Source organism: Aythya marila (assembly GCF_965140915.1).
Source record: "Aythya marila genome assembly, chromosome: 3".
NCBI lineage: Eukaryota > Metazoa > Chordata > Aves > Anseriformes > Anatidae > Aythya > Aythya marila.
Window position 1 is genome coordinate 92,991,301 of NC_139044.1, and position 22,710 is coordinate 93,014,010.

The window sequence follows — 22,710 nt, forward strand, 5'->3', positions numbered from 1 at the left end:
GCAATGGGGGGTAGCAATTTTAAGATAGGTAAAAGCTCTTGGAGACAGATGTGAAGCAATCCTCATCCTCCTCCTGAATATCTCAAACTGACTGATGTAAAATATCAATTTCTAAAAACCCAGGCAGAGCCAGCTTTATTAGTGGATTTTGTTTTGTTTTTATTACTAAGAGTGGCCACTGCAGAGCCCTGTACTCTCAATGCACTTAAACTCACCCCACAGAGTTCCTAGACTAGCACTGTGTCCTTTTCCAGCCACTGACAGAGATGGTTTCTCTTACTCAGTTTTGATAAGAAAATTTAAGATTCGTAATGAGTCCCAATAATACTTTACAAACAAACAAAAAATTAACAAATGAGCTAAGGAATCACGTTAAATATAAAGATCCTACACCTCATTGTGCAAATGCACTGAAGAAATAGCCTCAACTGAATCCTACCCATGCATAGCAAAAACAGGAAATCCATACCAATCTTTCCAATGATTAGCAGGATAAAAATCTCAGAGCAGCATGATTTTTGATGCATATAAAAGAGAGAAAAAGCCAAAAGGTATCTCTAGCGCCTGTCAGATATATGAATGACAGTTAATACGGTCCAGGAGAGAAAGAAAGGAAAAAAAATCCAAGAAAAAAAGTCTGGGGATTTCTAGAATTTGAAGAATGACTTCCCATGAACAATACAATCTTTTAAAGTATTCTCTTTTAATCTATATCCTGATTACTTCTTCCAAGGGAAATTACTTTAAATGAAATTGCACATTTTTTTCTAACTAGTTCAACACTCTGTTGGTGCCTGACCAGCAATGGTGATAACTCCACATGAACAGAAGATATTTTTCTACAGACTTAATGTAGATTTCAGGCCGTTAATATACATGACTTTTTCCTGAACTGTCTCAGCTGAGCTCTAACCTGTATGTCTCCCTCCAGTGAAGACGACAGCATTCTATTATATCCTTAAACCTCCTGCAAGAAAAAATGAATGGGAGGTTAAGGTCCTTCAGTACGCACGTGAAAAAGTTCCATTTTCTGCATTGCCCTTTGTATACATGGCAGGTTATCAGTTTACTGTTACCTTTTAAAAAGCTGCTAAAATGTGTTAAATTTCACTAGGCATCTCACAAGCTGTTGTTGTCTAGGGGAAGTCAGCACAATGGATGCATGGGTTGTTTTTTTTTTAATGTTTATTATAGGAAACTGTGACTAACATCCACTATAGTAATAAACCAACTCATATTAAGCAAAAGAAAAAGGTGATGACAACAGTCAACACATCAATGGGAGCACTGAAGCAAGAAAGACAAGATTCTGGCTTAAGCCGTCTTTAAGAAGAGATATTTTACAAACATACTGACAAATTGCATGCAGTGTTTCTACACCGATATAAAGTACAAATGAAAAACAGGGCCTCATTAAAGGAAGTTCCAAACAAAAAATGCCTTACCTGAGCTATTCCACTGGGAGGGATCTTGTATGACTGCAGCTTCTGCTTCAGTAGCTCAGGCTCACTGTGGCGGAATGGGCACCCTGACAGTAAAAACAAGGAAGCTCACAAACAAGGTTGTTTACCCAAGAGTTAGCAGAGTAACACACTCAAGAGACCAACTAAACTGTTTCTAATTGTCTAACAGCTTATTAATAAAAAAGTTAATTGCCCATATGTGCAATTGCTTACTTTTTCCTTCCCTTTTTTTTTTTTTTTATTATTTTTTTAATTAATTAGTCCACTGCATAGTTAGTAGGGCACCAGACTCTCAAAAGTTACACAAAATATCTTAACATAAACAGGCCACAGTTCTCATTCTGTGACAGGAAAAGAGATTTTTAGTTCTTTACTGACAACGATAGCACTGGTACATTTAAGAGCTGTGAAAAAAAAAATGGAAAAGACAATGATAGTTAACTTGTCTTTAAAGCACAGTTCCTTCTAAAATATTACTTTAGAAAGTTCCACCACCTTGAATAACAGTTTGTTTGTTTGTTTGTTTTGTCCCAGAATTAGTTCTGAGCGACAACTGAAGAAATAACTAGAATAATAACACTAGAATAACTGAAATAACACTGCTGCAGCTTTTCCTTCTTTACTCACACCAATATAGGAAGTTTTAATGTACCCCAACAAGCTTAGGAATTTCTGTTCACTTTAATTCATATCTCAGAACCCCTCCAATTGCTTTCCTTTTATAACATCTATATATTTAAAGTCTCCTTGCACTGTGCAACACAATACATATAGAGCCAAAAGCTATCAAATGCAATCTAAAGAGAACACTTGAAGACCTTGATCTTGAAAACAAATACGTAATTTAAGAGGTTACAGGAGTAACATGACAGACACAATGCTCAAATTTGTCAGACACTTTGCCAGATAATTTGTCAATGGAAAACTATAATGTTTATGGAAAACATAATCTTACTCTGAAGCAAGAGTTTCAAGAAGCAAATTCCAACTGTAAATTCTGTTTGAGTAAGGACACAAGTTTTACAAAAGTGATTTTTCAAATTACTTCTGTATAAATGATATTTGAGCCTAATACTACGTACCCTATACAATCACTACTATGACCTCTGTTTGTAAAAGGATAAGCAATGAAGTTTAGCGTTACAAATGATAGCAAAACAAATTGCTTAAGTATTAATTTCTTCAAAATGTTGGAAAACATTGTGAATTTAGTCCTTGTTAGGCTTCCCTTTGCAGTATCTAATGTTGCCTGGGATGTGTGTAAAAGCCATCACTTCTACAGTGATAACTTCAATGCTGACAGTCCTTAAGAGTTACAAATATCAATACCGGGTCATTTATAAATTTACACTATCCTACAACTAGAAATGACAAATCCAGAAGAGCCCTGAATGTCCTAAACTTCCGAAAACCAAATGAATTAATATAAGTAGAACAAAGTTGCCAGGTTGAAATCAAAGCTTTAAAGGAATTTACCTTTGTTTTCTGACACACAAAGCGGGAAGAAGGGTAGCGAAGGAAAAAGAACTAGAGTACAAAACAGAACTTCTGTTGACTGATACTATTAAGCAAGTAAGACTAATCACAAGAGTAACAGAGAACAGCAGTGACTATCTTGGTTAGTAGTCCAAACTCACTACCGCTGGAAAAAAATGAAATCCATTTGACTCTCTTCTTTAGCCAAAGAAAAGGCTAAAGATTTCCTTTTCTCTTTGTTTTGAGAACTCACCATGATAATCGCCTTGACTCGGAGGATTGGACATGATAATCTTCATGCAGCTGTATGGGGTATAATCCGTTCTCTTTCCTTCTTTCCCATAGCTGTGGCGAATGCTGTAAGCATATCCTTTGTCAAACTAAAAAAAAAAAAGTATATATACTTATATCCTGTGCCAGGTTCTTCACTCTGCTAACAGAAATGCTGGATTATGAAGTCAATCCTCCAAACCTACTCAAATCGGGAAAAATTAAAACAGATTTGTTTGCTGCTAGCTTTGATTTTTATATTACATGAAGTTGTATATGCACATATGCATATCTTACATACTCATCAGAAGAGAGATAAGAATTAAGATCTTTCAAGCTGACGCAGTAATCATTAAAGATTAAACAGATCAAAGATCAAAATTGTGAACCCCAAGATGTTAGTAAATGGTGAAGATGTGGCAATTAAAAACCTTTCATAAACGTCCATAAAATAATTGTTTTATCATGGAGAAGTAATAGAAATTCAGATTTCCTTACTCAGGTTTGCATTCCTGTTCCCCCAAAGCATAATGCTTCACCTATAGTTTGTTTCAGCACTCAAGTTCAGTTTGTTAGAGTCTAAAATTAAGAGTGCTTTGCTTGAGAAAAAACAAATTTTTAGCATATCTCTTTTGTCCCAAAATCAACTCCCAACTCATACCAACTCCTGCAATAAAATTAAAAGTTCTAAAGAAACATAGGGGTAAACAAACATTTATCTTGACAGCCAAGTACATTGCTCTCAGTATATCATTTTAGGTAGGTCCTGTGAAGACTGAATAACACAAGCTCATGCTATTTTACATATGGCCGTAGCTGACGTAAGATCTGTGGTAGAATCAGAATAATTTCACACACGGTTTCCATGAAGCTTTATTAGCTACTGTGAGCCATCAAGGAACATCTGTTCAAATACACGCTCCTAGAGGAACTGAAGTACAAGTTAGAGACTTCTCATTAGCAACTTTTTTTTTTTTTTACAGGATTTTGCCCAAAGTATCACAAAATAGTTCTTAAAAAATAAATAGGATGAAATAATGAAGCTCTGTGTGCAGAATTCACTTCTGCCTCTCAAAAAAGCCTCCTTCTGCCTCCTCAAAAAAGCTACAATACATAAAAGAACAACTGTGCTCTTTAATGCTCCAGCATTAACTTTACATTTAATTCAGACAGAGAATTTCACAAAAACAATTCCTGTAACAACTTGTTTTCTTGTCAAAAACAACTTAAAAACCATTTTAACTCCAATATTTTACCAACATAGGTCAATACAGACAAAAATTATTCAAGCACGTAACAGGTTAACTCTGATTGTTTAACAGATAAGAGCAATTCCCTGCTTGGTCTGTGGATTTCCAGTGGTAATTCAGAATATTCAGACATCTGTGAAATTCTCTTGACCTGCTAAAACTCATAAAAATAGAAAAGATGGGGTATGCTTTTCTTAATATAATATTTGAATGGTTTTGACAAAATCTAACTATATATGATGGAAAACCTGTAACATAATACCGAAATATATAATAAATATGTTGAAACATATACACAAGCTTTGAGGATAAAAACCTAAGTTGCACTTGATTTTGGGTGGGTAAAAAAAGAAACTTCTTTACCTAGACATTGCTGTAGTCGAGTTAGTACAACAATATGCAGCACTCACTCCAAATCAGGCTTAAGGCACCCAAACCACTGAGCAAACAGTGACTAATTAATCCTCACTATATATTTGACAAAGTGACTTTATTTTAAAAGAGCACCAAAAACCACAGATATATCAAATCCATAATGTTGTGTTTTCCAGCACAGCCAAGGCAGGCTGCAGCACGTAGGGATATCCTGTCAAGTCAACCCTTCTATCCAGGGGAGAAAACAAACGTTTGGTTGAACAAGCACTATTTTTGCTTACGGTGAAGCGCTGGGTTTACCAACAGTAATTATTTAGGCAGAAGAGGAAGGCTGCAGGAGGATGTGCTGTAGGCATGTGCATGCCCTCAGGAAGGGCAGGTGCAGGAGGACTCCCTCACCTTAGCAGCGCAAGCAGCAGCTGCTGGCTGAGTGCTGCTGCTCCTGCAGGAGCTGCAAAAGCGAAATACAGCCTTTGCAGCTGGCAGCTTCAAGAAAGCCTAATACAGCAAAAGACAGCGTTATGATGGAGAAAATGTGATGTTAGCACTTACATATGTGCATACACACTTAGATATAAATACACACATGCTAGTACATATGTATCAGTGCACAAAACTTCATTGGGAGCTGGGACTTGGTATACTTACTCTTTCAAAACTCCTGAAAAGCAGCAAATATCAGACACAAAGATGTGCACGTTTTAATTCCCAACCTCTGAAAGAATCTGTTAAGCTAAATGTCAAGTTTGTGATCACACAGCCACATATATACTTCCATCCAGGAACTCTGGAACCTTTCCGCTTTCTTGGAAAGGATTGGATGAATGCATGTTTCATTTGCTTAACACAGGGTATTTGAGTAAGCAAAGCAGATAGGTTTTTGTAAGGCAAAAGCAAATCTTGCCTGCTTCCGGATGTATTGCTTAGTTTGCCAGAAAATTAACAACCCTCTAACAGCGCTGTATACTAAAATCTCGAGCTATACTTTTCACATCACTTGTCTTAATGCCCACAGAAACTACTTTTACTACCTAACTCATTATTTTATGCTGAGAAGAGGCTTTTGCGGTAAATAGAAACAACAACTACATAATAACACAACATGGCCTTGGGACAGGTTGGGGATTTTCTCATTGCTTTCTTGTAACCCTGTTCGGATCTTTTGAGGCCATTTGATATCAGTTCCATTACACCTATATGTGCTTTGGGCCAGGATTACTTTTATTTTTTAGTAATATTATAGTAGAATAGTAATTGGAAAATTAAAATGTATAGAAATACACATAGCATGTGAAGTTTAAGATATCAGAAGACTGAGTCATTTACTTATGCAGGTGAGAATCCTCTCGGTGCTGAACAGAGAGTCATAAAATGCTTTTAAAAAAGGCAACTTTATAAACCTCATTTTATTTTGCCATTGTAATCGTGCCACTTTTTTAATGGAAACACTAGTGATAAGAAAGAGAGAAAGAAATTGCGCAAAGACATTTTTGCTTGCTTTTTTTTCAGTAGTGGCCATTCTTCTGAAATTAATGCTGTAATGGTAACGGGCAACTGCTGGCAATGCTCAATCTCTTGAATTCATTACGAACTGCTTAAAATAAGTATTGTTCTAAAACTATTTTTTAATTTCAGAGAACGCAAAGTATTTTTGTGGCTACTTGGCAGATGTAAAGCTGTCCAACACCAATATTGTACTTCTTGATCCACCTTTACTATGTGACACTTCTGGAATTAACCATAAGCACCCCAGTGCTCCTGAACAGCCCCTTTCAATATCCATCCTCCATACTACAGAGCCTTCACGTGCAAACCAGTTGTTTCTCTGAAGGAGAAGGAATCTGTCCCATAGCAATGGCTTGCAAATCTACTTCTTGTCTGTAAGAGAAGACAATTGATAGTGACAAACACTTGCCCAACTGTGCACTTGCTTATGCACATTCATAACTGTCACCTGTCCTCAGAGCCTTTGCAGCAGCACAGGGAAGGAAAGAAATGAGAAGGCAAAGGAATCGTCCCTTCTTATTTATTCCAAACCCCCAAACAGATGTTGTATGATTCTCCCAGTTCCTTCAACAAAACAAGGTATGTGCAGAACACACCGTGCATGTCAGTGTTTGCTGGGTCATTCTAATTGCTTATAGATAACTCATTTTTAAACTATTTCAGAAATAAACATGCCAAAATTGTAAAGCTACTATTACGGTACAGACCGACTACGCAATCTACCAAAAGGTCATTATGACAGAAAACTATGAAAGGTGAAAACTCAAAGTGATTTGAAAAACCACTTTTTTAGTGATGGCCCTATAAAAACGCTCAAGGTTTTTATTGAAGCCTGAGATGAAGTTGCTCGACAATAATGACGCTGCACAAGTGGGTACATCACCTCCTACCGTGTGACAGTTTCCACCGAGACAAAAGAAACAACAGAGCAGTAACACTGAAGTAACACCGTTATATTATCAAGTAACTACATATACTAGACCACCTACTGTTGGGTATTACTTTAGAATGGGGATTCTCTGCAACTTTTTACAGTATGGCCCACAATTCAACTACCTAAACTATTTTTTCCTCTATTTAGTTTACTTAGCCCTGAGCTTTCCAAACTGTGCAAGGCATTTGTAATTTATTTCCAAGTGCTGGGTCGACGGGTCATGGTTTTAGTGGCAGAGGAAGCGATTGAGAAGTATGTCTCATTTAAATAGCAAACTGCTTCACCCTAAAGCCAAGAAGACGAACCAAAGACAACCTTCTATCAGATTTGTCACTTTGGTGCTGGCATGCACAAATCTCTGGATTAACAGCTGCATGCATTTTTTTTTTATTTATTTATTTTTCATTTCAGAAGATTGCAAATCAATTGCCTGATGTTTAACTTGTTCCCTAAGATATAAAAATTTCTGGGGACAGCTCTTCTCTTTAGACATAGCTGTAGGATGTCTGGTCTGAGATAAAGCTGCCCACCTATATTCTGCAGTGCGTGTTTTTATGCATCAGTATTTGTTGTGATGAGCTGTGGTGTCCAGTGCATGGTGCTGAATGTACTAATGATCATCCCAGGCATCCTAACACAAGCGACACTGAAGTGTTCTTAGACTTCTTCCTACAGGAAAGTTAGCTTTTAGCACTGATGGACAAGGCTAAACCAGTGGTCCATAAGCCAGAATCCAGGAGGCTGGAGGACATTTCACTGGGAGTACGTGTGTAATACAGCAAGGAACTCACATTCTGCTTTTATGTGGTATATTTACAGAGGCATCAGACTAAGGCAGATGAATTTGCCTTAAAACTGTTAGTTAAGGCATCCATGCTGTATTAGATTTCCTTCACTAGAAGATGTGTATGTTTTAAGTTAAGGTATAAGTAAGGTATATGTAAGATGATAAAAGCCTGATTATATATATCAACATATATATATATATCAACATATATATGTTCCATATATACATATATGTTGATATATATATATATATATATATATATATATATATATATATATATACACACACACACACACAAACTACAAGTTTGCAACTGGCAAAGCCTAATATCAGATCACTATGTTCTAGGTAAGAATTTATGGAAATGTTATTTTCATTAGGTTTGATCACATAAACATGAGATACCAGGGTGTGGAATGGCAATGTCCATCATACAGACCATATGGCAGGTACATGCTTTCCTTTGAAGAAAAGCTTTGTTAAAACAAAACAGAGAAGCATGGCTTGTGTGTGCCTTAGTTATCAATTAGATACAACTGAAGACAACTTCAAAAGAACAGAACAATTACATACAACACTTGCAAAGCATTTCAGCCACTGCAGAGTAAGTATCATGTCATAACCGCAAGTTACTTGGCTTATGTCACTTGTCATATTTGCATTAAGAATATCCAGAAATAGCACAAAGTCCTCCATAAATGTTGTCATTTGCAAACTAGGTTACCAATTCAGGTATTCAGCATGCATATTAACACGGGAAATAATTTGCTGACAGGTGTTCCAAGCACTGCATGCTCGTGTTCACACTTCAGCAAAACTTTCATGTTTCAGTTTAACTACTTCTATATACTCATGTGAGTCTTTATGAGTTTATTCCTTAAAGTCCTGGATATTTATTTATTTAAAAAATCTCACAACTAAGCAAAATGACCGCAGCAATTTTGTCTGGCTTCTTGGCTGACCACCAGATTAGTTCCAGCTCTGCAAAATTCAAAGTAGTAATGCTGTTAAACCATTTTGTTAAGCAGCCGTTGGGTAACTTCTTGTCTAAAATTGTTGAGCCCGTATGGATAACAGCTTCAAATTCATAAATTTATCGCACAAACTTGTGTATCTTGTGAAATAATTGATTCACTTTTCATCCATTCCCTAGGCAGTCACTCAAATCATTCCCTAGGCAGTCACTCAAATCATTACTGTTGACGCTGCTTAGCTGGCACATCTTTGTCCTTTTTTTTTTTTTTTTTTTTTCTTTAAGCTCATTCTTAAAATAACCTCAATTTGAGGTTATCTTTTCCCAGGCATGGCTTTCATTTAGGAACATAAATAGGTATTTCGCCATCTGCCAACTACTGAAAGGTTCCATTTATGCTAAATTCTCAACCTGTAGCGCAATTTCTATGCTTTAAGGTACAGATCAGAAACCTCAGCTAAAATTGAGCTGGAAATTTTGAATATGCTGTGAGGCAGTCATTACAGATTGATTCACATCAAGTACGAGACCCCTCTTCCCCTCCCATTTCAGGTTTTTCATATCTGATGAGGCAAGAAATGCTCTGCCCTGGAGGTGCCTTCATCTGCTAGAAGGAAATCAAGAAGTTTACGATCAATTAAATTCCTTGTGTAGTGCCTACGAGTGTAAGCTGCACGACTCATGAACTAGTTTTTGGGCTATCCCAGGCTACTCAGGCAAAAATACATCCATGCAGTCTTTTTAGCAGTAATCTAAGTTTGCTTTAACAACTTAGCTAAACATATGCTACTGAACATAGAGGTGTAAGCTCTTTGCTAATGTAAATTAAACAACCACATTAAGAAATAATGTATTTTGTGAATTAAAATTAAGAAAACAGAAAAATCAAAATAAGAAAACAAAAAATCAAATTATAAAATGGTAATTTTATAATTACCATTTGGTAAGTACTAAGTTTTGGTAGTAGTAGTAGTAAGTTTACCACTACCACTTGGTAGTGGTAAGTTTTGTTGCTTTGTTTTTAAGTAGAAAACATTAAATAAATCTTATTTTAAACATGAATGAATCTGCTGTATTAAAATGGCAGTATCTGACAGCACCACCACAGATAACATGCTTTTCTTAAGCATCTATAAAAAATGCATCAGTACAATGTATAGTACCAATACATTCAAACAAATGAACACTCAATAAACCTCATTATTATTATTTTTTAAATCAGCAGATTTCTGTAGGCCATTCCCTGTGTTTTAAAAGGGACTCTCAAGTCCTTTTAATATTAGAGGACAATCTTGAATCAGTTACCAAATATTTACTCCACAAAAGGCTTATTTAAGAAAGCTTAAAATGGGATGAAAAATAATCCCTTCTTTTTATGAAAGGATTTTATCTTTCTGTCAGACAGAATTTACCACAGCATTTTGTGTGTACACTTATGTTTTATGTGGCTATATATTAACCATGTTTCAAAACACAAAGGTTTTCCAACCTACAAAGAGCAATGACAGGTCTCTCTTTCCTAGGTCCTGTACACGCTGCAGGGCTGAGCTGTCTGAAAGGATGTGAGAAACCACTGGTCACGACGTGAGAAATATATGAACATAATTACGTGTTTATAAACATATAGATAAATATAAATACTTCCTGAATATCAGAAAAAAATGAGAAGGTAACAAATCTTAAAGTGACATCACTGGTAGTTAAAGCAGAGCTATATAATAGCCAAACTTCACAGTTGACTGAAGTATTGGGGACCTTCTGGGGAGCAGAATGTCTCAAAGCCAGCAGCACCCACATAGCCACATCCATCGCACCACATGAGGCTGAGATCATCTCTGTAGTTCCACCAGAAATTTCACATTTTGGTAGCTAAATGGAGGCCAGAGTAATTAGGGATGCTTTGTTTGTGAGGGTGAAGGTGGTAAAAGGGAGCAGCTGAAGAAGAAAAATTTTGTGTTTCATCTTTTATACAAAAATAAGCTTCTAAATCAAGGGAATCCATTCAGTTAAAGAAAAAGAAAAAACACTTTTCCAGTACTCCATGATTTCCAAGCACAGCAATGCCATTCACTGATTTTTCTGATGTTCTTTCAATCAGTGTTTCTTGCATTTTGATGTTCAGGGATGTCAGCTGACGGAATTTCTAAGTGTTTCTTTCAGCAGAAGGTAAGCAGTAAACCAAGAGCATTGTTAATTTTATCAGAAGTGGTCATCAGAGAATAATCTTCCCCAAAACACTCCATGGCAGAGAACAGAGAAAGCATTATCACTGGAAGAGATGTAAGCCTTGAGAGACTGCAAAGCGGACAGAAATGTGGCATGTAAAAAGGACGAAGCAAGTTAAAGCGAAGTAGAATAGTAGCTGACTTGGTGTGCATCTATAGGAATAAGATCCAGCTCCAGACATCTAAATCCAGACATCTCCCACTGCTGTCGATGGAGGTCGATGCAATCAGGAGCCTGGGGAGCAATTCGATTCGCCCTACCCTAGGCACCCAGAGGCTCATTAAATGAATCATCTCCAGACACCACTGACCGTATTGGCTAGATCCCTATTGATCATAATGGCAGCTTAGGATCCTAGTGTAAAGAATACCTATACCAAGGAAAAAATAAATTCAGCAAGTTTCTATCACAACTAGGAGAAATCCATACTTACACGTATACCGCTGTAGCACGTATTACAGGTTTTAGAAGACGATGGATGAAGACAGGCCAGGGCCCCTCGCAAAGTCTAAAAACTAAATTCCTACTGCTCATCCAAGCTCTACCAGTACTCTATAATCAACAGGGGCTTTTTATTTTTATTATTATTTATGTTTTACTTAAGCATAGTAAACACATAAAGCATTTAGTCTCATATAGCTCATGATTTCTTATAATATATACTGTGACCTCGATGAGCACATACAATAAAAACTTGAACATTTAGGGAAGAAATGGTGAAGAGAACAGATTTTTATTTTTTTTTTGTAGATCTGTCAGCACAGAGTCACACTGTCATTCTGTGAGGAATCCTGAAAGGTGTCCAAATGGATTCTCTTTCTGAACGGGTTATAAGACAGGCCAGAAGTAAAATGCAGGACTGGGACAGCAGGTTCAGACTGCACTCTGACAGAGGGAATATTCCCAGTAGCCTGTCAGAACATTTTAAAGCTGGGGATGAGAAGGCGTTCGGCAGAGCAGACTGCACTATGCCAGCATGGCAGCCAAGCAGACTTCAGGAAAGATTCAGAGGAGAGCCACTACTCTCAGCTCCAGCCAGCACCCAAGATACCTGCAGTCTCCTTCTGCTTCACAGAGAATAGTCCAACGTGGATACTAAACAAAAAGTTAGCATTTAATTCAAAATGTGTGGCAAGCTCCTTTGTTCTAATAATAATTTCAGGAATGAGATAGAGTATACCAGAAAGCAAAGTCTCCCAAGCAGCCAGGCCACAAACTGGAACTTTATGAGGTTATGACGACTCCCAGAGTTTGAGGATAACAAAAAACAACTCACAAATGAGAGAAGCTGAGGAAAAGCTGGCTCAGCCACTCCAGTCAATCAAAATTGACAGGATAAGATATTACTGAATTACTTCATTAAATTATTACCGGATTTCCTTGCAAGCATCCTTGCGGTACAGGAAATATCTTTTATATATCTACGCTCTTTATGTCTTATGTTTTAGGAATCCTTTACATATGTATACTCAGATCGGAAAGATATCAGAAGACAACTTCCGAACTGGCTGACAAAGACACACAAGAAGCAATGCAAAATTAAAGTGTGCTCTCTTCATTGATCATGAGATTGAGTGGTACGTTGCTGCTACCATCGAGTAAAAACAAGCCTGCCAGCAAAGCAGTGCTCGTTCATTAGAAATCTATGAGTGACCCAATCAAGTGATATGCAAGAAAACCTAGGAGACTGAATTTTACTGTAAGCCTCAGATCTGCCAAAGAGGCAGCAGCAAGGAGATCCAGTGACTTGGGATGGAGAATATCCTTTCTGTCAACCCAAGTAACAAAGTTATCAAAATGTGCTACAGCTGTGGCAAAAAAATAAATAAAAAAACACAACCCACATCTTTGCAGTTACTGTTATACCCCTTAGACAAGGATGATAGCGTCAGAACAGAAGGGCATCATATGCTCAAACACATAACATCCCAAGACACCAGCAAATCCCTAGTATAAGCACACATTACAAAAATGGGGGAAAAAATCAAATAGTTCTTAAAACTATGAGGAAGCTAACTAACGATTGTGTTTCCTCAGATAGATATGTAAGCCTTATGTCTACCCTTGCAACATGTAGGCTTACCTTTTTTTTTTTTATAGAGATATAAAAGACTGAGAAAAACAAGGGGCTTAGAGATTCGCTATTTGCCAGCCCTTTTGAGCAGAGTAAAGCAGCCATCAGAGCCCTCCGAACAGCACGGTTTGGCTCAACAATGCGGGCATTCTCCCTGTGAAAACAGATTCCTTTATTAGCAGGACACCAAAAGACAAAAATCACATATAAGATGGTGATCAAAGGAGACTGAAGTGTTCAAAACCACCGATGTTAGTCCTTACTGTCATAAGCAGCACAACTGCTTACATATACAAACCTCTCTTCTATCTGATGTGCAGAGCATTGGAACCAAGAGCTGAACTCTAGACTTTGTGGGACAATTTGCTGCATTGACTGACAGAAGAAAGCTTGTTTTAAACCACTCACGACTATTTTTCCATCCTTTTATTTTGTTAATTCATCATTCATTAAAAAGATGACTTGACTACAGAGAAAAATGCAAACGGGAAGGTAAAGAAACTCTACTGACAGACTGCTCTGAAGTGTTTCAGAAGCAACATACATCTGATTCCTTAGTGCCTGCTTCAAGGTCCTACAAACAGGAGAATACAATTTCTGGGAAATAACTAAAGTACAGGAAAGACAGCCTAATTACTGTAATACAGCTTAAAAAAACAGCCTTTCTTTTTAAACAAAACTATTTCCTCACTGTTATTGGCCCAGTTCTCAAGCCTCAAGACTAACTCCAATAAAATCCATCAGAAAAAAATAGAAATTTAAATCCAAATTTACACCAAATCCAAAAGGAATATGGACTATAGAAAGACCACTAGCTTCTGTTCCCCTATGTACAGGGGGGTAAAAAGTACATATATTCGAGAGAAACACTGTGTTTTCCCTGAAGGGACACAACAGGAAAAGCAAGAGCATAACACATTATGCAGAATTTTGTTTTTCAGCTAAACAGCACTGTACATTACAATATCAAATCAGTGTCTTACTTTCAAGAAGTAGTAACCTCTCTCATCTTGAAATATCCTGATCCTAGTAATTTACCTTTCTCAGACTGATATAGAAAATTTCTGAAACATAAATAGTGCACAGCACAAGTCACATTTAAAGGAACTGTCTTGTCTTTATTCATGAGCTTCATTACATTTCAGAAGACACAAGGCACAATTGTTAAATCAATCCTGAAAGTAAAAAATACCTTACATCTAAGCTTATGTGGTATATCAGCAGATTGCACATCGGATACGTACAACATGCTGCTTTTCTAGATGACTGAATAGGAAACACAGCCACAATTTGCTGGTTGAATATAGATGTATGGAATATGACAGTTATGTGATGTTACAGCAATGACGTGGACATTATCAGACGAGACAGTACACAGGACTCTGGCTTTTGTTTTGGAAGTCAATATATACAATTACAGCAAAACTGAACATCTAATAAAATGATTTTAAATTAGTTTCAAGCAATTATATCAAGATTAATAAAGTACTCTACCAAACCAGTATTTTTCTGTTCAAAAAAACACAGGAACACAACTGGAAGAGATCTGGCACGTCACTCAGTTCCTCCTGGACATTAATAAGAAGATACAGGTGAATAGATTTGCATCTCAAAAGACATGAACGTCTGTCTCAGAAATTGGGGTAAACAGCCAGAAAGGCTCAATGCATTACGGAAACATGCAGCAGGTATTTTTCAGCAGATTGCTCTAAAGATAAAGCTGTACTGTTAGGAAGGTATTCAAGACAGCCTGCCAAAGAACTTACTTAGTGATACTCAGATATTTCACAATCACTGAACTTATGGCAACCAGACAGACAGATCTATCACTTTCCTTGAAATGTCACCGACGTACTAACTTGCTGCTGCTGTAATGGCTAATCAGATGGAATCCTTTTCTAACAAGTACAGTCTTTCTACAGTGATAATAAAGCACAAGTCTGAGAAGCGGTTTGAGGCTACAAAATCTCAGAAAATTAAAAAGTCTGGTTTTAACATCCATTTCTATTCACACAATTCGGAAAAGATAACATAGTAGGGACAGAAATGCCCCAAAACGTTTATTCCCTGGAAATATGTCAAAAGGACTAGATTCGGTTCTAAATTAGTTTTACTACAGGAAAGATTTTTGTTGCTTTCATTCTTGTCAGTGCAAGAACTGTATCACTAACCTGTTCACATGCTAGATTAGCAAATAATCTAGCAAATAATTTCATTGCCTAATAGGTAATAAAGAAAACCAACCCTATCCCTCTTTACAGTAGAAAGACCAATTAAAAAAACCACTATGCCAGTAGAATAATTAGTATCCTGAAACTACGTTCTTCTCTGCCCCTAGGACATGCCACAGGCTGAAAGACAATCTGAAGTTTTCCCTTATAATGCAAGTTAAATGATGAAAACTGAAAAGCAAAAGTTAGGTAGATACATTTTTTAACAGGTTTAAAAAAAAAAAAAAAAAAAAAAGTACTTTAAATTGAGCAATCACAGAAAAATGTCACCATAACTTTGGCCTCGCAAGGAAAAAGAACTTAAAAAGAACTTAATTAAGATATCTGGTAGCAACTCCAAAAAGTATTTTGTTTTCTAGTATATCCTCATCAGTCATGGTCTTTTTGAATACCATCCGTGAAACAAAAATATGCTGAAAAATAATGTATTTTTATACCAGCTCCACTTCACCTGAGAGTATTGCCTTAAAAATTTTAATGTATTACACAAATTTATTTATTTTTAAGTTGTTTTTTTAAACAAAGTCTCTATAAAAAAATACTGCCATAAAGAATACATGTTAAATATAAAATGACAAATAATGAATCAGATTCTTGTCAATATTCAGTTAGCTTAGACAACCTTAGGGTACACCAATATGCTGATGAGTAATTTAAGGCCTGAGTAAAGCAAGTTTCAGAGGAAAACACACAGAAGCATGATTGAGTTTAATATGCTTCTACGTTTGCTACAGGGCATAATTAAAACTACATCTCTCTCTCAAATCTACATAATTATGTCCCAAAGACACCTTCCCTTTAGTATCCATAACTTTATTGTTAAACCAGGAAAGTCCTTAGGTTTAAAAGGTCACACAATAATGTTTAAAATACACCCTTAAAAGGGTTCAAAAGAACCTAAGAAGTCAGCTTTTTGTTTGGATCTATTCCTTTTAGTGCTCAGAAGTCCAAACACACGGTAGGCAAAACAAAAGTTTACTGCACCTTGAAAAAAAACGACCCCAAGTGAGGCTGCAGGTTATTCCCCATCAGAAGTACAGGGAATTGACACAACAGCTACCACTGGGAAAAAGGAAATTGAAGGTGGCTAATTTTGGAAACATCAGTAACTCCTTTAGCTGATATGAAAATGAGCCATTAATTCACTAGGGGGACTGTCCCATTACCAGTGTATATCCCAACAGCAAATTTAATAACATCAAGGCTAACTAGTTCAATTTAATAGTACACCACCATGCACCACTTACCATGTATTGCCATTCTTACTGGAATTTTAAAAAAACTTCTGAATGTAATTGAATCATGTACCATTCATATATATCGATATATGTATATAAAAGTCATTATATAGAGATATATTCATATATATAGTGTTAGTTGTAGGTTAACAGTACCACTTCAGTGATGAGCACATACGTTATATACTGGCAGAAACGGTGAAAGATTGATTACTTTCATCTTGCTTTGCTGAAATAAGCGGTGGGACTTTACTACCATGTATCACAAAAGCTATACAGGGCTTAGACACCTCATTTTATATTCATGTCTCATTTCTCATCAACTGACTTCTTATATGTCAGCCGGAGCTATGATGTACTTCGTTTAGTTGCTCAATTTGGAAAAAAAAAAAAAAAAAAAAAGTAAAAGACTAAGAGAGAGACAGCCATAGAACCCATCTGTATTACTAGTTTAATAAAAAGGTCAGAGCAGCAATACCTACAAGCTTGCATATATTTGTGCGAGGGTTGTGAATAATGTAGATGTTACTCTTAAATTCCTTTGCAGCAAAGTCAGGTTTTCTTATATGTCAGAAAAACAGACACTGTATCAATGGCTTTGCATTATCTGAATTATGACTCGTGCATTCAGTAAGCATGCAGTAATGTCCATAAATGCAACCAGGCACGTTATTTAAAGAATAGCAATTCTCTACTTGTTAACTCCTAAAGTTTTAATAAAAATTGCCATCCAAAGCAAACAACCTGAAACTATTTTGATTTGATCTCACAACGTTTAATTAAATGGGAAGCAAAGAGCTACCTCTGGCCCTAACTAGACGAGCTGGTATTCTGGAGTCTTTGCAGAACAACGCTGTCCACAACACTGAAGAGAAATAAATAACAAAGACAACACTGACAGTGACTTCCTTCCAGCCACAGGCCAGTGATTTACGTTTATAGCCACTGCTAATACGCTTCACAACATCTGATACAGTCAGTAAGGAATCTTTTCCTTCCTATGACTTAGCAGGATCTGCAAGAAGTCATTCACATTTGACCACGCTTCTGAGAAATAATCAAAAGCAAGCACCAGGAGCATGCCTCCTTGGTCCTCCTACTTCCAGAGCCCACAACAGATCTTTTTCTGACTACTTTCTTCAACAGGTATACAAAACAAACTGAAGAAATCAAACCATGTAGACCGGTCTGTCAGAAATGCACAAACAGCACTCATCTGAGTGTTTCAAACACTGCTCCACAAGAGAGAACGGAGCAGAATGCCAGACAGCATAAATGAAGGCTCACAGGACAGGAAGGGCAAAAATCCCCTCTGATAAAACACAACTTTATCTAAAAATTATATACAACACCAGGAATCCCGCACAGATTTAACATATTAATTTTGATATGCTTATCGCCAAAAATAACCACATTGTAATGGCAATTGAAACACTTCCATTCAGCTGAAGGAGGGTATTATGATTCTTTGGACTAAACGTCATGGCCACACAACAGAGGTTCTGCAAGAAATTCTTAGTTTGACTTGAGGATTTTCAATTATTTGTGTGGAACTGCTCACTGCTTCTTATTAGAAAGCAACCAGAGACAAAGGGAAGAAAACAAAATCCTCTTCCAACTACAGCCAACAGGGATGTTGTATTAATTCACCTTGAGTCAGATGCAACAACAGCAATCCCTGCATTTGTGGTTTCAAGTCATGCTTTTCGTTCTCGTGTCTAGCTGTATAAATTCTGACTATAAGACAAACTCACAGACAATACCTCTCCTGTTTATTGTTTATTATAAAACCAACTCCAGACTCACTTCTTCAGCTGAGATCACACCAGCTAATCGATCCCAGCAGCTGTATCTCTTTTCACCTGAGTATCACCTTCAATGCTAGCACGGTCCCATTCGAACAATGCACCTGTTAACCTCCAGGCTTCAATTAATATGCAGAAAAGATTAAGTGAGCTATATGAAAGGAGATCTCGATTGATTCACTGCCGTGAAGCTGTTTTCCAGAAAATAACAACCCCTGAGCATTCAGTCTATGGACATCTCTCTCTTGGTGTTTAGTGCATCAGAAGCTGAACAGCCTTTGCAGCATTAAACAGGAATCTTGGCCTGTTTGTTCACTCCAGTTTTGCAAAAGTTCTCTGATCTCGTAGATCTGGCTGTTCAGAAGAATGCCACAAAGCGATATACTAAAGAAAAGGAAAAAAAAAAAAAAAAAAGACAAATACACAAAAGAACTCAGGAATAGAGAAATCTGAAGGTGCTTTTACTTCATCCTTTGAGGTTGAAATTTAAATTGAATGTTTATTTATTTATTTATTAAACTTTAAGCCTAAATGCACAAGATGCAGTTGGAGCATCTGCTTTCTCAACCCCCCCAACAGTTGTATGCTACTGTCTTCTTTTTTCTTTAAACTTGATTTGAAAGAAAAGACAGTGCGAATTCAACACTAAGTTTGGGAATCAAAATGAGACATTTAACTGAAAATACATTTTCATGTTTCTTCTGGCAATTAAATCACTTAGCCTAGTATTAAAGCAGCTTCAAGAGCTAACTTTGTAGAACACAAAAAGCATCTGAAAGCATATAGGAGTGTTTTGACTTTCTTTATGCTCAGTTATACCATGTAAGCATAGCTGTTCATATAATAGTGTTATGACTACAATGTCATTTTTGCCAATACAGAATAAAAGTGATTCACCCAAAATCTTTAAAGCTCGTATGCTCTGTCTCACTACAGCTAGAATATTAAATGATCATTTCTAAATAATGAGAGAGGAATACAGATAGTAAGTGGTTATAATGAAGATAATTTCTGCAGTCACTAGTAGAAATTTGTAGGAGTTTAACCCAAAAATATAGTTCAATAACGAGCTTGACCATCTACTCCTCCAATAGCCAATGCAGGCAAGAGCACCACACTTAGCTATATCATCAATACTTTGTTACCACAATAAACTCGTGCATTTTCCACAGATTTCACAGGGGTAACACTTTACAGGTAATATATGCAACATTTATTACATTTTTGGTATCCAAAAAGACAGCAAACATTCTCTTCAAGTTCCGTGGTAGCCTTCACACACCTCCGGGGAACGCAAGCTTAGCCATCTATTTGCATCAGTACTACTGATGTACAAGGAAAGAGAAAAGCTCAAATTTTAATCTGCATAGAGGAATTTCAATCTGATTTTTGTTTTTCTCTTAGATGCCCAATATTGTGGCTTGCTGTTAAACATATCACTGGGCTCTGGCAGATTTGTAAAGTTTAAATAACTCAAGAATAAAAGCAAATGACATCCAATTAGAGAATTATAATTGAACATGACAGAACAGAGATCCTTTTCAGATTTGTGAATCAAAACATGTTCCCAAAATAGTAGGCTCCATTACCCAGTATAAAAGGGACAAGTAAAAAAAAAAAAAAAAAAAAAAAAAAAAGGAATCTAGCTGCAAATCAACCCTCAAATCTCAAGCAAATGAGAAAGTAAAATACCAAAATCAAATGCAATCAACTTACTGATAAAGAATATATTCCAGGGGATTTAAGAAGGCAGAGGTTGTTTTAAAGACCCACCACGTCATTCTGTGCATTACAAATTCCACTGTGAAGAGTTGTGCATGCTTAAAAAGCACTGCTCAGCACATTATCAGATGCCTACTTCTATTTTCATGCAAAAATATGGTTTTGTTTTTATATTAAAAATGTACAGACCTACAAAGCATCCTAGCATACACACCTTGGATCTGAATGTTCTATTTGCTTATTCCTTATGCTCTTGTCTCCCTCTAGTGGCTGGCCCTCGCAAAAAATTTTGTCTCCCTTTGATCAGGTGTATGTGTGCAGAATCACAGGGTACTTCAGCCTGGAAGGGATCTCAGAAGATCTCTAGTCCAAGCTCCTGCTCACAGCAAGGTAGCCAAGGGATCAGACCAGGCTGCTCAAGTCTTTGTCCAGTTGGGTCTTCAAAACTTCCAAGCATAGGGACTGCATGCCACAAACAGTCCTCATTTTGACTGCAACCTCTGACAATAGGAGTATATGAAAGGTATTTAACAGGCTTTTTAAAGAGGCAAGAGGAGTGAATTTAAAGGGGATCAGATATCATAATCCACCCTGAGGAACCCCTTCATGGCATTTCTGGTTGGCTCTGGTGGTAACATTAGCCACCAGCTGCCTGCTGTCAAGGTAAAGCCCTCGTTCTGGAATCCAGATCCAAGGACCTCCTAAGATCACCTGGAAAAAAAACATGAAAGAGCCAGGAAAATCAGATGACTGGAACCAAATGGTATAACCATTCAGTCAGAAGTAACACAGCTACCACCATTTGACAGCTGATCTGATCATCTGAACAATAATAATTTACCATTTAGGCACTCTTAGCCTAGCAATTTGCAGAATAATTTTAATTACAGTGCCTAAAGCAAAAGCATATTTTATTTTGTGCTCTGCATTTGTCTCTGTTGTGACCGTGCTAGTACTCCACCACTTTCCCCCACACAGAGGATCACTACCTGTTTCAGCTCATTCCTTGTAGTCTCTACAAGAAGTACAGCAATGTGGTTTCTACAAGCTGTGAGAAAGGAAACTCGGGATTGAAAAACAGCATGTTACTGCCTCTTCAAGATTCATGTGAACACAATTTTGAAATCATAACCATTTGCAGAGAATCGAACATTCCCCTCTTTGCAATCCACCACCCAGTTATGAATAATTGACCTTAATCTCTAGCAGGATACCATTCATATGTCTTCAAAATGCTCCAGTAGGACAAAACAGTATAATTACCTCTATTCAACAGGAAAGGAAATATACCATGATTCAGGAAATAAAAATGTCAAAAGAAGAGAATACTGATTAGAATGGCATTCATCTTCATTTTTTCTAGGACATTAAACATTATATAACATTTTACTACGAAAATTTCAGACCACTGACTTCAGTTATGGATGTGAAAAGTCAGCTTTTTCTTTCCACCCCAGTCTGAAGTTGGTACCTAGAACATGAGCAGAATTATAAAATAGCAACCTGCTTGTGAAAAATTGAGTAATTATAACCCCTTGCTTCATTCATAACATGCTTTCAAACTTCCACAGGTAAACACAGGGTCATAAAACTTGACTGAAAACAGGACACAAGATGCATGCACGTCTTCATACATGTGCATGTGTCTGGTGTCAAAGCACAAGCAGGTGGAATCAGACATTCCACAGTTCACACAGTATTTAAGTCGGAATAAATGTAGGTATTTCCACTGTTTTTGCTTCTGATGCTGATGCCTTGATTTTATCAATTTCCTTTAAACACAGGAAACTACAAATGAGAAGTCTGCATTTTCCTGAATTCAGCAAGTAGTTAATTGGAATTCAACTGCAAAATTAGTTATTACCTAGTTTGAAATCTTTTCTTGAACCCTTTGTACAGGATTACATCCTGGATTTCTTCTCTTTTAATAATACACCTATTTCCTCTTAAATCATGTCCCAATAAGGGAGACAGATTTATGGAGATTTAAGTCCTTATTAAAATCCTGTCTTCACATCCCCTCCCCTTTCTGAAAAGTTCTGCAGACCAGTTGACCTATCTTCCGGGACTTGAAAGAAAAGATGAAAACCAGAATTCATTATAGCCAGCACTCCTGGTTTGCCCCGTACATTTTTTAAAGAGACAAGTTCCAAGAACTTAAGCTAACAAAAAATAATCTGACAAACACTCCCAAATACGTCATAGTATTCTGGAAAGCTACGATCTCACAACATTAAATGCAAAGTAACATAGTCCAAACAAGACTGACATAAGGTGTAAAACACCTGCTCTAAAATCACACTCTCAAATCCTGAATGCCACATGCCACAGGCCAAGCATACAGGTAAGTCAGGACACCTGCTTGCTTTTACCTGTGTAA

General features: G+C 36.8%; 1 protein-coding gene across 1 annotated transcript in view; it reads right to left on the reverse strand.

Annotated features, from left to right (window-relative positions):
- Positions 1–22,710, reverse strand: part of PRIM2 (DNA primase subunit 2) — a 106,961-nt gene that overhangs the window by 20,008 nt on the left and 64,243 nt on the right. Inside the window, exons 11-12 of the mRNA XM_082756528.1 lie at positions 3,193–3,319; positions 1,446–1,528 (exon numbers count right to left, since the gene is read on the reverse strand). Of these exons, the coding sequence (XP_082612654.1) occupies positions 1,446–1,528; positions 3,193–3,319 (210 nt within the window). The remainder of the gene's footprint in view (positions 1–1,445; positions 1,529–3,192; positions 3,320–22,710) is intronic.